Source organism: Pelodiscus sinensis, chromosome 29, assembly GCF_052426305.1.
Source record: "Pelodiscus sinensis isolate ZL-2025 chromosome 29, ASM5242630v1, whole genome shotgun sequence".
Lineage (NCBI taxonomy): Eukaryota > Metazoa > Chordata > Testudines > Trionychidae > Pelodiscus > Pelodiscus sinensis.
Window position 1 is genome coordinate 10,910,382 of NC_143080.1, and position 16,698 is coordinate 10,927,079.

Below are 16,698 nucleotides of genomic sequence, written 5' to 3' on the forward strand. Positions count from 1 at the left end.
TGTAAGATTGTCAGTGTTCTTGTGGAAATACTATGCTGCTCCCGTTCGGGAAAAAGCCCTCTTGCGCAAATGTATTTGCGCAAGAGGGCCAGTGTAGACAGCACAGTACTGTTTTGCGCAAAAAAGCCCCGATGGCTAACATGGCGATCGGGGCTTTTTTGCGCAAAAGCGCGTCTAGATTGGCACGGACGCTTTTCCGCAAAAAGTGCTTTTTGCGGAAAAGCATCTGTGCCAATTTAGACACTCTTTTCCGAAAATGCTTTTAACGGAAAACTTTTCCGTTAAAAGCATTTCTGGAAAATCATGCCAGTGTAGACGTAGCCTGATTTTTGGAATCCCCCTTATTCCTAGTGGAACGAGGAATACAGGGGTTACCGAAAGAGCATGTTTACTCTTCCACTAAAAAAAGCAGAAGAACAAATGCATCCCTGGATGCGGAAGAGTTTTTCCAGGATCTCTCTGGAATCCTGGAAAAACTCCTGCAGTCTAGCCATAGCCTCTATGGGTACGTCTAGACTACAGGGTTTTGTCAACAGAAGTTTTGTCGACAGATACAGTTGACAAAGCTTCTGTTGACAAAGAGCGTCTAGACTACATCCAGTTCTGTCGACAAAGCAAGCCGCTTTGTCGACATAACAGTGTGGACGCAAAGGACAGTGTAGATGCAATAATGCCTTCTATCAACAGAACTCTGTCGACAAAAGGCGTTATTCCTCGTAGAATGAGGTTTACATAGGTCGACAAAACGGCTGAGTTTTGTCGACATTATGTTGACATAACTCAAAGGCAGTGTGGACGCAGGTATAGTTTTGTCGACAAAAGTCCACTTTTGTCGACAAAACCCTGTAGTCTAGACACACCCAATGAGTTGAGACAGGATGTGTAGGCTCTAGAGTGGGAATGAGGGATTTGGGTGTGGGAAGGGGTGAGAGGTGCAAGCTCTGGAAGGAAATTTGGATGCAGGAGGAGGTGGAGAAGGGGACGCTGGCTCAGGGAGGGGGCTCCAGGCTGGGTAGTGTTGGGGTCAGATGGAGAGTTGCGGTACTAAGCAAGCCCCGGGCTTGTGGCTGTGAGGGTGCAGGAATTTGGGTTGGGGTATGTGAGGGGCTCAGGGCAGGGAGTTCCAGTATATGATAGGCTCAGATCTAGGGTCTCGGGAGCGGTGTTATAATGCTGCGGCCAGATGAGGGCTTGGCCCCAATTGGGGGTTTGTTGGCCAGGCTTAATTTTTAATTTTTAAATAAAATACTGTCAAACACAAAAAGTTTCTGCTTTGTCTTTATTTATGAGAAGGGCAGGGATTCTGTTTTGAATCCTGTTAATGCATCCCAGAATCATGTTGGCTTTTTTTTGTAACAGCATCACACTGTTGACTCATGTTTAACTTGTGGTTCACTATGACCCCTAAATCCTTTCAGCAGTACTCCTTCCCATTCTGTGTAGGTGAAACTGATTATTCCTTCCTAAGTGGAATACTTTGCATTTGTCCTTGCTAAACTTCATCAGCTACGTCTAGACTGGCATGGTTTTCCGCACATGCTTTTAACGGAAAAGTTTTTCCGTTAAAAGCATTTGCGGAAAAGAGCGCCTAGATTGGCACGGACGCTTTTGTGCAAAAGCGTCCGTGCCAATCTAGACGCGGTTTTGCACAAGAAAGCCCTGACTGCCATTTTTGCCATCGGGGCTTTTTTGCGCAAAACAGTCCTGAGCTGTCTACACTGGCCCTCTTGCACAAATACATTTGCGCAAGAGGGCTTTTTCCTGAACGGGAGCAGCATAGTATTTGCGCAAGAACACTGACAATCTTACATCAGATCGTCAGTGTTCTTGCGCAAATTCAAGCGGCCAGTCTAGACGCAGCCCATCCTGTTTACTTTAGACCATTTCTCCAGTTTGTCCAGATCATTTTGAATTTTGACCCTATCTGCCAAAGCACTTGCAATCCCTCCCACTAAGTATCATCTGCAAACTTAATAAGCGTACTCTCTATGCCATCATCTAAATCATTGATGAAGATATTGAACAGAACCGGTGCCAAAACAGACCCTTGTGGAACTCCATTTGTTATGCCCTTCCACCATGATTGTGAACTATTAATAACTACTCTCTGAGAACAGTCATCCAGCCAGTTATGCACCCACCTTATAGTAGCCCCATCTAGGTTGCATTTTCCTAGCGAGACCGTGTCAAATGCTTTACTAAAGTCTAGGTATATCATGTCCACCACTTCACCCTAATCTAGAAGGCTTGTATCCTATCTAAGTAAGCTATCAGATTGGTTTGACATAATTTGTTCTTTATAAATCTATGCTGGCTGTAACTCATCACCTTATTAGCTTCCAGATGTTTGCAGATGGATTCCTTAATTACTTGCTCCATTATTTTCCCTGGCACAGAAGATAAACTGACTGGTCAGTAGTTTCCTGGGTTCTTATTTCCCTTTTTATAGCTGGGTGCTATATTTGCCCTTTTCCAGTCTTCTGGAATCTCTCCCAACATCCATGACTTTTCAAAGATGATAGCTATAGGCTCAGATACTTCCTCTGTCAGCTCCTTGAGTATTCTAGGATGCATTTCATCAGGCCCTAGTGACTTATAGACATTTAACTTTTCTAAATAATTTTTAACTTGCTCTTTTATTTTAGCTTCTAATCTGACCCCATGTCTACTAACATCCTCTATGTTAGTGATGTATCACTGCAGAGAAAGGTACAAGACATTCCAAAGTGGGCAACAGTGAAATAACATGGCCATGGATGGATTTCCTTCCTACCTCCACCAGTTAGAGTTTGGCGTAAGTCCTAAAGTATAAAGGGTTATGCCTTTTCCAAGGCTGATGTAGCGGGTGTGTTAGTGGAGTTGAAAGGCTGTAGCATGGTACGGTGCAGAGATCTCCTGGGATTTAGGTAGATACAAGTCTGTATTTGTCCCCATTCCTCCTAGGTGTACAAGCAAGAATGGGAAATAATACTTTGTACAATGTGTAATGTCACTGAACCCTGTGCAGATTCTTTCACTCTGAGGTCAGCGAGCTGGGGGTGTTAGCGTAAATTAAATAATTGTCTAACTGCATCAAATTGTAGTGGTTCCACGGCTAGTCAGTAGTCCCTGGGGGCATTTTAAAACAGTTTAAAAGTTTAAAAACCAGCTCCCCTCGCAGACCAGCTGCCTGTCACCCCACATTGCTGCCTCCGTGGAATGACAGTGCTACCTCAGTTCAGGGTGGCATCAGTCCCTGTCCCTGTCTGTGGCTGACAGAGGCTGCTCCAAGGCAGTCTTCCTCACCCTACCCTGCTGCCTCTGGGCAGGCAGCTAGCTCCATGGGATCTGGTGCTTGTGGGGAGCCTACTTAGAAGCTGGCTTGTCACAGGTACCAGCTTCTGCACCCCCTTTGCAAGGGTGGGGGAGTGTGGGTAGTCCACAGGATTAACCGATAAGCCCAGATTTATCGGTTAATCGTGTAGTCGACTACATGTTGACATCTCTAGTGTGAGCCCCATCGCAGAGATGAAAAAAACAAGGAACAGTCAGTGGCAGAGTAGAAACAGAATAGAAGAATCTTGACACTCATCCTTCCAAATGTATCCTCTTGTCCAAATTTAACCCCTGTGGTGATATTCCTGAAATCAGTGGTTATAGAGAGAGAGCTGAGACCAATAGAAGAAAAAAAGGGTGTTTTAATTTTCATTGTATTATCCAGGGTTCAAAGGGGAACCAGTTCTCTTTCCTAGCCTCAGACAGTGTGATGGTCTGAGGCTGTTACAGGGGAAAATAATGGGGCAGAGGTGAGTATTCAGTAGTGATGTTAAGAAAAAGAAGCAGTATGCCTATTTCTTCTCATTTCCTTCTTTTCCATTCCTTGTCCCATCCTTGACTTCACTGTCATCTGAACAGGCTGAGGACTGTTCTCTGTGGTACAGTTTATTATCATACTCCTGAAGTTGATTGGGTGTCACCAGCTCCTGGCGGGTGTTCCATGACCAAGTGTAGGTGGAGAAAGTGTGGTAGAAGCTGTTGTTCCTTGGCTTCAGTCCAATCTGGCCCCCATGCAACTTCTGCCACAGTCTCAACATCCTGTTCCTCTCCTTCAGTGCCATCCCCTCCTTGTACATTTCAGTTACCCTCTTCACCTGTGAAGAAGAAATGGCGCTTGAAAGAGGCTGCAGAGTAATACGGAGCCAGAGTTTCACCCAAATGGAAACCAGCTATTGCAGAAGTCAGACAGGAGATGTTCACAAGGAAAAAAAGGACAGAGCCTGGATGCCCTTTGTCATTCATTGCATTTAGATGCCAGTAAATGTCTCCAGCTCATGTAACTGAAAGAATTAACTGACTGACTTTGGTTTCATACCTCCTGAAATTCCCTGAAATTACTATGAAGTTATACAGATGGGCAGTTACAATTCTTTCAACAGAAAGTTAATTGGATGGATCACACCTTATAATTACATGGGAAATCCACTGTGTTATGAAGGGTTGTAAAGGGACATGCCCTGAGCTCAGTGTTCCCTCTAAGCCCTGCTTCATAGGTGATTAATCAGCCCCGCTCAGACAGAGGCTCAGGGCTCCATGCAGGGAGCTGACTGGCTGGGGCTGATTAATCACCTGTGAAAATGGGCTGCCAGGCTGCTTAAAGGGACCCCAGCTTGAGATATGCTAAGTGGGGCTGTAAAATACCGATTCATCCGTTTAACCCAATATTTAACCAGTTAACTGAGTAAACAGGATCCTGGGACTGGGGCTGCTGCTGCCGGTGGCAGCTGGACTCTCCTGGTCTCGGGGCTGGGGGCAGGAAGCTCCTGGGGATGGGGCTGCTGCTGGCTCCTGACCCCAATGGGGCAGCCCTCCGCCCATGGCAGGCCACAGGCCGGGGGCTGCTCCCAAGCACAGGTTAACCTGTACCCGATAAGCAGCACCCAGTAAGGGGACGCTGACCTGATAACCCATCCACATCTCTAATGGTGAGCACCCTGCACTTCCTGCAATTGCAATGGCAGTTGCATTTCCTTACACCAGGTCTGCATTTGTCCCAGTTTTGTGTTTCAGGAAGTCACGTGGAGCTCGTACTCTGTGTCTTCCCGTGCTGAAGGGCGGAGACAGAGCGACAGCACTGGGAGCTGTATCTCAGCAAGGCAAACATCCAGATGCTGCCCCCAGTCACATCTTGGCCTGTCCGAATGGAAGGCGGGGAGGTGAAAGGGTAATATTAGGTGGCTGTGGTTCTCCTTTGGCCCCCAAAAAGGGCAGCAATGAGGCCACCTGGGATGCTGGTTCGTGTGGCGTAGTCCTTGTTCACCAGGACTGAACTGTTTTTATAAACACCACAAAATAGCCCTCTTTCTAGCTCGAGCAACCCAGCCAGCATCCAAAGCAGGACCCTAGAGATGAAAGGGCCCCCGTATTTTTAATGCCTTGGATCAGCCAGTCCTTGGAAGAAGAGTGACAAGGATCTAACACATTGCAGAACTGGTTCTCTCGTGTAACACTAAACACAGAAGGGAGGAATCATTGTGGCTTGCCAGGGGCTTGCCGGGGGAGAATGAGGAATTCTTTGGAAGGGGTGCATGTGTCCGTACTCACATCTAGTCGTATCTCCTGCAGGTCGTCTATGGTGAGCTGGTGACGCCTCTCCATCAAGTGAGGGCTGAGAGAAAGGGGGATTTTCTGACCTTTGAAATCACCAGGCGGTTTGAACGCAGCTGCCTAATTGAAAAAGCCACAGAGGCCATCGTGACATGCCTTTGGCAGTGTCTGTGACTTATTGCTGTCTGGGACAAAACTCTAATGTACCTGGTCAGTTATTTACTCCAGCACATTTGGGGAAATCCCACCCTGCATGAGTCAGGCTGAAGCATGAGATCTGATTACACTGCAATACACAAAAGCTGGGTTTGGCCCCACTTACTTGCAGTATTGCTATCTCCCAGTGCTGCCCCCCAGAGGAGGAAGCACAGCCTGCTGCTTAGAAAGGATCTTTCCCTGTTGTCACGTACAACCATAGTTTCCCATCAGGCGTCCTTATGCCTTGGGGGGCGGGTGTGTGTGTGTTGTGGAGGACAACAGAGAAAGCAGACATCCTCTGTGAGTGTCTTGTGTGGGCTGGGTCACTTGATCATATCCTGCGATTGGGAAGTGGGAGACCAAGGGACATCTTCTGCTGGCTGGTATCTTCTGCTGCACTCATGGTAGTGTTCATGCCTTTAGTCTTGCTACCAAGACACCCGAGCAGACTACCATCCTACCGTATATTTTAGAAATGTGCGGCTGTCTGTCTGTGAGTCTGTTTGTTCAAGAACTCCTCCTAAATGGTAAGCGTTAGGACCACCGCATTCAGTACGCAGTTTCCCCTTATCATAACTTAAAGCAAGGTGAGAGTTTTGTTGTGCCAGGACAATGGGACGTGTGTGGAATGGGATTGTTTCACATCAAGCAGAAAGAGCGGGGGTGTGATAGCAGGGACAGTTATACTCACAAATGACCACAGGAGGGCAGCAAGCATGGGGGACTGTTATACTCACAAATGACCACAGGGGAGTAGCCGCTAGCCATCACACAGCCTCCGCGGCCTTAGGCTGGCCCTCAGGCAACCTTGCTCCCCTCTCCTCCTCTCTGGTGTCTTGGACCAGGCCCCAGGCAACTGTGCTGCACAGCCCAGGCCAGCTCCCCTGAGGAGCATGACCCCCTGCCTGGGCTGGCCCCAGGCAGTAGCATGGTGGGCAGCCTGAGCTCCCACACCCACCCTGGGCCAGCTCCAGGGAGAAGACAGTAGCTGCCTTTCCCCCAGCTCTAAGCCCTCTCGCCTGAGCCCCTCCCCCCTTCTACTTCTATCTACCTGCCCTGAAGGACCTGAGCAATGCCAGGTAAGTCTTCCAGTGCTATACATTCCTGATATCTGTGGCAGATGGGAACAGGGGAATTCAGCTAGAATCTCCTGCCTCAAAGCTTTTAGAACAGGAATCAAACCCACAACTTTTTCAGCCAGCCTAGTAACTCTAAGAACAATTCTTCCTTGTAAAAGTGAGTTTCTCTTTCCCTGGGCTTGAACAAAGGACACTAAGTGGATGTCCCATTATAAAGCCAGCCTTCCGTACATTTAACTCCTCATTTATGTCTAAAGCTAAGTAGGAGAGACATCCAGCCCACTCAGTTAGCCGCATTCGTACCAGCACTAGAATTGTACTCCCCCCCCCTTCCTTCTTTTTCTGTTATAAATTCTATGTTCACGGTTTTTTCGCTCCAGCTCGTGAAGAAGTGGGTTTTTCCCATGAAAGCTCATGACACTATGTTTGTGTTAGTCTCTAAGGTGCCACAGGACTACTTGTTTTTAAAGTTACAGGCTAACACAGCTACCCCTCCGAGACTTTTTCCCTGGAATAGTCACCCAGGGTATTAGGTTTTCTGGGCTGTAGGGGGAAGAGCTATTCCAACCATGATACCTATAGGGAAAGACAAGTGAACGTACAATCTGCCACAGTTCCCCACTGTATGTAATCTCAAACGCATAGCCCCTGTATATCAGCTGCATCAAGTGCAAGCTAAACTAAGCAGTGTACATGGACTCATTTCATGAACATTTCTAGGAACAATTTTCCAGTGGCCATATTCAGAGCTGAGTCTAAAAGAAAGTGAAGTTTGTGCGGTTTACATTGTGTGCTGTGATGTACACATTGAGGGGGATGGAAGGAAGCGTAAACCACACATACTTCACTTCCTTCCATCCCCCTCAATGTGTACATTACACCACCTTAGACAACTCCCAGCTTACTTGGAGTCACCCCATTGGCATCACTGAATTTGACCCACTAAGTCTAAGGGAAACAAAGGCTATGTCTACACTGCATCCCTCTTGCGGAAGAGGAAATGCAAACGAAGCGCTCATTAGCAACGTCTCTTCCGATGCTTTTTGCGCAAGAGGTTTTTGAGCAAAAAAATGCAGTGTAGAAGGGTTTGTTTTGTGCAAAAAAACCCTTTTGCGCAAGAACCCTTATTCCTCAAAAAATGAAGTATACAGGTTCTTGCGCAAAAGGGTTTTTTTGCATAAAACGGACACGTCTACACTGCTTTTTTGTGCAAAAACCTCTTCCACAAAAAGCATCAGAAGAGAATATGCAAATGAAGTGCGAGATGTCGCTAATGAGCACTTCATTTGCATTTCTTCTTCCACAAGAGAGATGCAGTGTAGATGTAGCCTATATAGTGTCATAAGATTGTGCTGGCTCCACATATTTCAACAGGGAGGAGTCTACAGCGAAACAAGACTCGCCCTTTTGTGTATCATCTGTTGTTACATTGATTAACAACTTCTCCTTATCTCACCTTGCGCAGCCAGTTTCTTTTGTGGAAAAAGTGGTTTTCAAATGAGGATATAGGCTCTTTCCTTCTCTGCATCTCTAGCTTCTGCAAGTCTTTTTTTGGCTTCGGTTCGGTCATTCCATCCCGGTTGGGAAGCAACGGGAAGATGGGGACCTGAGCATAAGGACTGTCAGAGGGGGCAGTGCTTGCTGGCAAAGGTGGAAGAAGGAGAATAGATATCACTGATTGGACACAGCACCCACCATTGGTTTCCTAGCCCTTGCCCCTTCCCAGTCTATGATCAATGCAACCAAGGCAGCACTACACAAGTTCGGAGATCTCCCCTAGTCACTTTTCCTCTTTTTCCCACCTTCCTTTCCACAAAACACATTGGAAACGTGAGCCACAGAAACCTCAAGTTTTGGATGCCCAACTTTACAGATCGAGGGCCTAATTCCCAGAAGTGTTGAGTCCCCACATTTTCAGTAACCGCAGCGTCGTGGGTGCTCAGGACCTCTATAATCCAAACACAGGTCTTAGTGATCCGTTCTGAGAATGAGAGACGGACTCCTTGTTAGCCCATGGCTGTGTCTACATTGGCACCCCTTTCCGGAAAAGGGATGCTAATGAGACCAGTCGGAATTGCAAATGTCGTGAGGGATTTAAATATCCCCCGCGGCATTTGCATGAACATGGCTGCCGCTTTTTTCCGGCTCGGGGATTTGCCAGAGAAAAGCGGCAGTCTAGACGGGATCTTGCGGAAAATAAACCCTTTTCCGGAAGATCCCTTATTCCTACTTTCAAGGAATCCCTTGAAAGTAGGAATAAGGGATCTTCTGGAAAAGGGTTTATTTTCCACAAGATCCCATCTAGACTGGCGCTTTTCTCCGGCAAAACCCCGAGCCAGAAAAAAGCGGCAGCCATGTTCATGCAAATGCCGTGGGGGATATTTAAATCCCCCGCGGCATTTGCAATTCCGACTGGTCTCATTAGCATCCCTTTTCTGGAAAGGAGTGCCAATGTAGAAACAGGCCATGAGTTATACCTCGAGCAACCACCAAGAAGAACGAATCAGTTAATTAAGGTTCCGTTGGGCTAAGTGATATGCTGAAGTTATTATTTATACAGGATAGTGTCACAACAGTAATTTAACCAAATATTCCTTTATTAAAGCCAGAGGCTGAAAGGCATTTATACAATTGCTCTAAATAGGCCTACAAAGCCTAACTGATAAGCAATTGATTATATTCAAGCAGTAAAAAAGTATTCAATCAAGGGTATGTCTACACTACCCCGCTAGTTCGAACTAGCGGGGTAATGTAGGCATACCGCACTTGCAAATGAAGCCCGGGATTTGAATTTCCCGGGCTTCATTTGCATAAGCCGGCTGGCGCCATTTTTAAATGCCGGCTTGTTCGAACCCCGTGCCGCGTGTAGTGTACAGATAGTTCGGAATGGCTTGCTAGTTCGAACTATCTAGCCCGTGCCGCATGTAGCCGCGCGGCTCGGGGTTCGAACAAGCCGGCATTTAAAAAAGGCTTATGCAAATGAAGCCTGGGAAATTCAAATCCTGGGCTTCATTTGCAAGTGAGGTATGCCTACATTACCACCCTAGTTCGAACTAGGGTGGTAGTGTAGACATACCCCAAGATACTTACAAATGGGCTAAACACCCATGGTTTGCTTAGACCCATGTTAATTTGCTCCTATGTGGTCAGGTATTAGTAATGAACCCTTTCAGAATTCACTTTTTAATACCCTTTAACAAACAAATGATGTCATTGCCAATTACTGACTTCAGGTAAAAGCCAACTAGAGACAGTTTCCTGTCTTAGCTGTGTCTACATTGGCGTGATCTTACGCAAAAGCATCTGCTTTTGCGCAAAAACTTGCTGCCTGTCTACACTGACCGCGAGTTCTTGCACAAGTAAACTGACATTCTAATGTATGAAATCAGGGCTTCTTGCACAAGAACTCTGATGCTCCCGCTCAGGAATAAGCCCTCTTGTGCAACTGTTCTTGTGCAAGAGGCCAGTGTAGACAGGCAACATGAATTTCTTGTGCAAGAAAGCCCTATGGTTAAAATGGCCATCGGAGCTTTCTTGTGCAAGAGAGTGTCTACACTGGTACGGATGCTCTTGTGCAAAAGCACATCTCTTGTGCAAAAGCACATGCCAGTGTAGACGCTCTCTTCTGGAAGAATTTTTGCACAAGAACTCTTCCGCAAAAGAGTTCTTGCACAAGATCATGCCAGTGTAGACGTAGCTGGGATGTAGATAAGATTAACACCTTTCTCCCCAAGGCCTTTCCTCCTTATCTCTTCCCCCTCTTTCTTGCTGACCCACAAGTTTCGCTTTGTACCTGGCTCTATTTTTGAGATAACACTGGTATGTCATGTGGGAAAGGCCTTGCTGCCTCTTTTTAAAACAGATTGTTACCCAATTGGTCAGAAGTTCTTACCTTCATTAGTGATTCTTTGAACCAGACAGCCCCCACACCCCCGGCCCACTTCCAGCCTAATAACTCATTACTTTCAGGGGCTCTCTGTGCAACACCAATTTCTTTAACCAAACTTAAACTAGCTGTAATTCTCTCCTTTTCTATTTATTCTACATGGTGACAGCCCATGGGGGGACAGCCTACATATTAGCAGAGAGCACTTCCCTCTTAGCCAAGTCCATAGCAGCTTTTCATAAACCTTAGTTTGACTCAGATCAAGTCCAGCCGAAAGGGACTTGATGTACCATACTCCAGACATGGTTGGCATGAGAGCCACCCTCATTCACTGGCTGATCCCCCCACTTGATTTCCATCTTCAGCTCTGCCCAACCAGACATCGCAGTCATGGGTTCGGATGGGGCCGATTGTAACCTTTGTGCTGTAAGGCAGCCTGTCCCAATCACATCGCCTTGTCACTTCTCAGACAAGCAAGGCCTGATTCCCATAAACACAGTTTACTGCTGTCCTGTCCTCTATGGCAAAGGGGAAAATTCTAGCCCCCTAGACTTTGGAGCTTTGGATAAAATGCAAACTGTGTCTGAATGAAACCTGGAAGGACAGCATGGCCTAGTGGGCTCTTCCCTTGAACTGGGATGGTACATGGAATAGGGTAGCAATTGGCGAGAGATGCTGGTGTCTCATTCTCTAGCATCTCAACTTTTTATTTTTTTAAAGTAACTCCCTAACTGTTACAATTGGAAAGAAAACCTCAGAAAAGAAAACCCGAGCATCTCATCGAATCTTCCCACGGGACCGTGTCCGGCTATTGCACCAAACGCTGTTTGCTTGGAGCACTGGGGAGCTGCTGGATCTGGTCAGTACATTTGGAGAGGAGGCTATGCAGTCCCAGCTGTGCTTGAACCACAGGAATGGGGAAACCTATGGACACATTTCTCGAGGGGTGTGTGAAAAGGGCTGTGACTGGGATAAGCTGCAGTGTTGATTGAAGATAAAGACGCTGAGGCAGGCATAACATAAGGTGAGGGAGGGAAAGTTGCTCTGGTGCTGTACCCAAGATCTGCCATCTCTATAAGGAGATGGATGCTATCCTTGGTGTGGTGCTATCTCCATTACAAAGAGCCCCGTAGATACTTTGGAGGGCACAGGCGGCAGAAAGCAAACCTAACCTGGAGGATGAGATGGAGTTACACAAGGATGCGTAGCTCCCAGTGTGGTTGCCTGATGGGGCAGGCAGCCAGGAACTGTTCTCTTCTGTGGTGCATAGTCAGTCTCGGCAGTTGTCCTCTGGGGAGCAGGAAGCAGATCAGACCCGTGGGGAGTGGCTGTGGCTTGTGAAGTGCAGAGATGGGTTTAGGATACAGAAATATGAGAGGCTGGATGTGTTTCTGGGGGCTGGACATTTCCCTGTGTAGCTAATTGGTGTGATAGAACAGGGTGCTGACGCGACAGAACAGAGTGCTGGTGCATGCCGATATCTCGCAGGAATCCTCCAGAGAAATTGCCAGGAGAGTTCCTGGAGGCATGTGTTAGTTCTTTGCTGCAGATTCGATGGCAAAGCAGCTTGGTTCCTCTCCCCAATGTAGGACACTTTCCCACACCATTCTGCAACTACCTGTGCAGGGACCTAAGCGGCATATAGGTGAGCTGCATACAGTTCAATAAAGGTAAAGTTTTATAATGGAATTCATCTCTATTTTGTTTTCTACAAATTCAGATGGCAGGCACTACTCACACCTGAACAGTCATTTCAAAGATTTTCTCACTGGGATCTGTGCCCCCAAATGTTACCATAACCTCCTAGGAAAACTACATGGACTATACAATTGAAGCACCTATGACACAGATGTACATTACTGCTGCTCATTATCAAAGTGCTTCCTCAGAGCCTCCCTGATCTGAATTGCCACCCTCTGGGCTCCTCCGCAGACAAGTGGTCTGCTTCAGTGCTCCACTTCTGAGCATTTCATCCTTAGCTTCACAGAGATTATGCAAAATGCAGCATGCAGCTATGACCACAAGCATATTGTCCTCATTAAGTCTAACCTGCCATAAAGGCAATGCTGGCATGCCTTTATTCTGCCAAAAGGAACAGTCAATTCTCATCTGGCGCCACTCAGTCTGTTGAACTGAGCCTTACTGCTGTCCAGGTGTCCTGTGTAAGGATTCATAAGCCAGGGCTCTAAGGGGTAACCTGGTCTCCCAGGATTGCTCTGGGCATTTCCATGTCTCTCTCTTTAACCGCGTTGTCTGGAAAGAAAGTCCTCACTTGCAGCTTTCTGAACAAAGTGGTGTTCCTGAAAATGTGCGTGTCATGCGCATTTGCAGACCACCTTGCATTGATGTCAGTGAAACACCCATGGCAATCCATAAGCGCCTGCAACACCATGGAGAAGTACCCTTCCCTATTGATTTACTCTGTTGTAGGGTGGTCTGATAGTAAAATTGGAATGTGTGTGCCATCTATCGCCCTTCCACCGTTAGGGCAACCCATTTCTGCAAATATGTCCACTATTTCACACTCATTTTCCTCATGGTCCTTTGTAGCAGGATGCGATTTATTGCTCTGCTCACTTGCAGTGATGCAGCCCCAATGCTCGACTTGCCCATTCCAAACTGGTTCGTAACTGACCGGTGGCAGTCTGTCTGGAATCTGGTGACTCCAATGATTGCCACCTGCATCTCTCCCAGGAGGGCAGCTCTCTTTCTGGTGTCCTTGTGCCACAAGTCTGGGGCCAGCTCTGAACCCAGTTCCTGGAAGGTCATTTTCCGCATTCAGAAGTTCTGTAGCTGCTGCTCTTCATCGCATATCTGCAGGACAATGCCATCCCACCATTCGGTCTTGTTTCCTTAGCCCCAAAGCGACAGTTTACCCTATGCAGCTGCTTTGGAAATGCCCAAAACAATGCAAAATTGCTCCTATTTGTATCACGCAGAACGTTGGGCGTTTACATGTCTTCCCCTGTTAGGAACTTAACTGTATTGCCATGCACAATGTTTTCATGACAGCATATGAGAGAACTGCAGGATCATCCCTTCTCTCTAAAGATGCTGGGGTGCACAGCAAAGACTAGCCAGTGAAAATATAGCGCAAAAGAAAGTTGGAAGCCCATGGAGGACTGGGACAGAATGCAATGCATCATGGGACATTTAGCATGGTCCCAAGGTGTGCTGCAATCCACTCCGACTTCCCACAACTCCCAGCGACAGAACATATTAACTTGCATTGTGGGCTACCTACCCACAGTGCATTTGTTGCTCACACTGTCGATGATGGTGGCCCCAATGTGCATGTGATCTGTTACCAGAGGAGCTAGTGTGAACAGTGTGTTCTGATCTTTGGGATGTCAACGTAAGTTTGGTTGACAAAACTTGGTAGTGTAAACAAAGCCTAAATTCAAGGTGCCCGGTGCCATCAGATTTTTGATCATTTAGAATGGGACCACTCTGGTGATTCACAGGGGTGCAGCTTGGACTAGTCCTCTCCTCCCCCATTTGATTCCTCATTGAATAGGTGATCTGGAGCTTGCAAATCTGGGTTCTAGGCATTCCAAATCAGTGGTCATCCCTGTAAATCTGAAGTGATTTGCCTAAGATCCCAGCTTGCCACAGCCTCGCTAGGTGACGGAAACCCAGGAGCCCTGCTCTTTCACTACAAGACAATGCTTCCTCCGATTACTCACGGCTTGGTGCAACCCCTGGAGAGTGTAGGGGCTTATGATCTGCAAGAAGCAAAAACTTAGTCGCTAACCAAGGCCCAAATGTCAGGCAGAAAGAGAGGACTTCTCCTTATTTGCCATGGACAGAGCACGCTGCAGTGAATGGCGGTGACCTGCGACTTGGTTGCCCTCTGCCCCTTTGGCACCGTCAACAAGACTCCCGCTTAGACACACAAGCGGCAGAGTCACTTGCAATTCTTACCCTTGAGGGTTTCCACGTAGGCTTCCAGCTCTTTGTTGTTCATCACGGAGATGCGGGCTGCACCTGCAAAGGCTGACTGAGGAGTGACTTTGCCTTTCTGAGGGGCATGTCTGAACGTGTGGCGACTCTTCCCACGATCCATTAAATTGCTATCGTCTATCAAGGCCCTCCTGCCAGTAGATGCCATGAACTTCTGCCGGTAGTAACTAGAAGACAAAAGAGGACTCAGTGTCTCCGGACGCGTTACACGGGACAGCTATAACCAGCAGCCTTTTCACCAGCGTCTTTCAGGGGGAGGGGAATGGAGCTTCTGTCCTTTGACTGCTTTATGTTGCTTAGAGGAGGCTCGAGGGGATTTTAAAGCCCCCCCCCCTTATTACTTTAGTATAAATTCAGCCCTTGTGTATCTTGAGAGACCCTGTGGGCAGCTGGAGACCAGGTAGAACTCTGGTATCTCCGGTTTACAGACACTGACTCCCTGTGGGCAGGAAAGGCTTTCCACGGAGCGGGGCTGCCGGGATGTACATGCCAGCAGTGGCGCGGAGCCAGTGACCGGCAGCTGCTGTAGCCCTGCTGAGCTGCCAGTGGTGTTTTAAATCGCCTGGCTGGTGGCAGGCTGTGGAACACCAGAGGGGAGTGTGCAGGAGGGGCAAGTGGGGCTGGGGACATGCAAAGATTCCCCCCACGAGCATCTGCCAGAGGGGGGTGCCTTAGCTAAGTTCAGCACCTCTCACCTCCTCCTCTTGCATCTCCCTCTCCTTCCCAGAGGCTACCCACCCTCTCCCCTCCACCCCCTTCAGTCCCCAGTTCCCTTCCAGAGCCTGAACCTCATTTCCTCCTGCACCCCATCCCATGTCCCGGGCCAGAGCCTGCACCCAGCACCCAGACTCCCTTCCAGAGCCTGACCCCTCGCTCCTCCCCCCACATCCAAACTCCTAAATCTTGCACCCCTCTGCTCCAGCCCAGAGCCTGCATCCCAGACTTGCTCCCAGAGCCTGAGGCAGGGAGGAGGGGGAAGGACGTTTGAGTGGGGGAGGGCTGTGGGCTCTGGGGATTCTGGACATCACCAACCAACATTTCTGCGAACCTGCTTCCCCGGTACCGCCCCCCCTTATTACTGCCCTGCTGCCAGCAGAGCTGAGCCCTCCGTCAGCACCTGCCTCTCTCCAGCTGCCCAGCTCTGAAGGCAGCACAGAAGTAAGGGCGCATGGGATGGTCTTGCCACCATTACTTCCTCACTGCTGCTAGTATGGAGCTGCCTTTAGAGCCAGGCACTTGGCCAACAGCCGCACGGCACAGAGGTAAGGGTGGCAATACCACGACTCTCTGAAATGTTGGGCGTTATTAGGAAAGGGAAAGAATATCCCATTGCTGCTACATAAGTCCTCGTATGTCCGCCTCTTGAATACCACTTGGAGAAGCGGTCACCTCATCTTAACATAGACAGACTGGAACTGGGAAAAGTACACAAAAAACCAACAAAAATGCTTAGGGGTAGGGAACAGCTTCTGTCCGAGGCACGGTTAAGAAGGCTGGGATTTTTCAGCGTGGAAAAGAGACGACCAAGGGTGGACAGAGGTCTATAAAATGCTGATGGGTGTGGAGACAATAAGGCTATGTCTAGACTGCAAGCCTCTTTCGAAAGAGGCTCTTTCGAAAGAGAGCGTCTAGACTGCACGGAGAAATTTCGAAAAAGCGGCTTGCTTTTTCGAAAGAAAGCATCCAGTGAGTCTGGATGCTCTCTTTCGAAGAAGCCCTATTTACATTGAAGAACGCCTTCTTTCGAAAGAGGAACTTTCGAAAGAAGGCGTTCTTCCTCGTAAATTGAGGTTTACCGCAATTGAAAGAAAAGCCGCGTTCTTTCGAATTAATTTCAAAAGAACGCGGCTTGAGTCTGGACGCAGGGGAAGTTTTTTCGAAAAAAGGCTACTTTTTTCGAAAAAACCCCTGAGTCTGGACACAGCCTAAGGTGTTATTTAGGTCTCATAATACAAGAGCTGGAGGGTCGCCAAATGAAACTAATAGGTA

At 47.9% G+C, this 16,698-nt stretch overlaps 1 protein-coding gene across 10 annotated transcripts in view; it reads right to left on the reverse strand.

The window, feature by feature from the left end:
• Positions 1-3,657: 3,657 nt before the first annotated feature.
• Positions 3,658-16,698, reverse strand: part of EFCAB3 (EF-hand calcium binding domain 3) — a 107,685-nt gene continuing 94,644 nt past the window's right edge. For 7 of the 10 annotated variants that reach the window (XM_075911697.2, XM_075911703.2, XM_075911701.2 and 4 more), the window contains 4 exons: positions 14,671-14,876; positions 8,317-8,501; positions 5,581-5,703; positions 3,658-4,130 (listed from right to left, as the gene is read on the reverse strand). In XM_075911697.2, the coding sequence (XP_075767812.2) occupies positions 3,828-4,130; positions 5,581-5,703; positions 8,317-8,501; positions 14,671-14,876 (817 nt within the window). In that variant the 3' untranslated portion in view covers positions 3,658-3,827. Of the gene's footprint in view, positions 4,131-5,580; positions 5,704-8,316; positions 8,502-12,756; positions 13,561-14,670; positions 14,877-16,698 lie in introns of those variants that run through there. The other 3 variants (XR_012898082.2, XM_075911704.2, XM_075911705.2) reach the window with 3 other exon arrangements.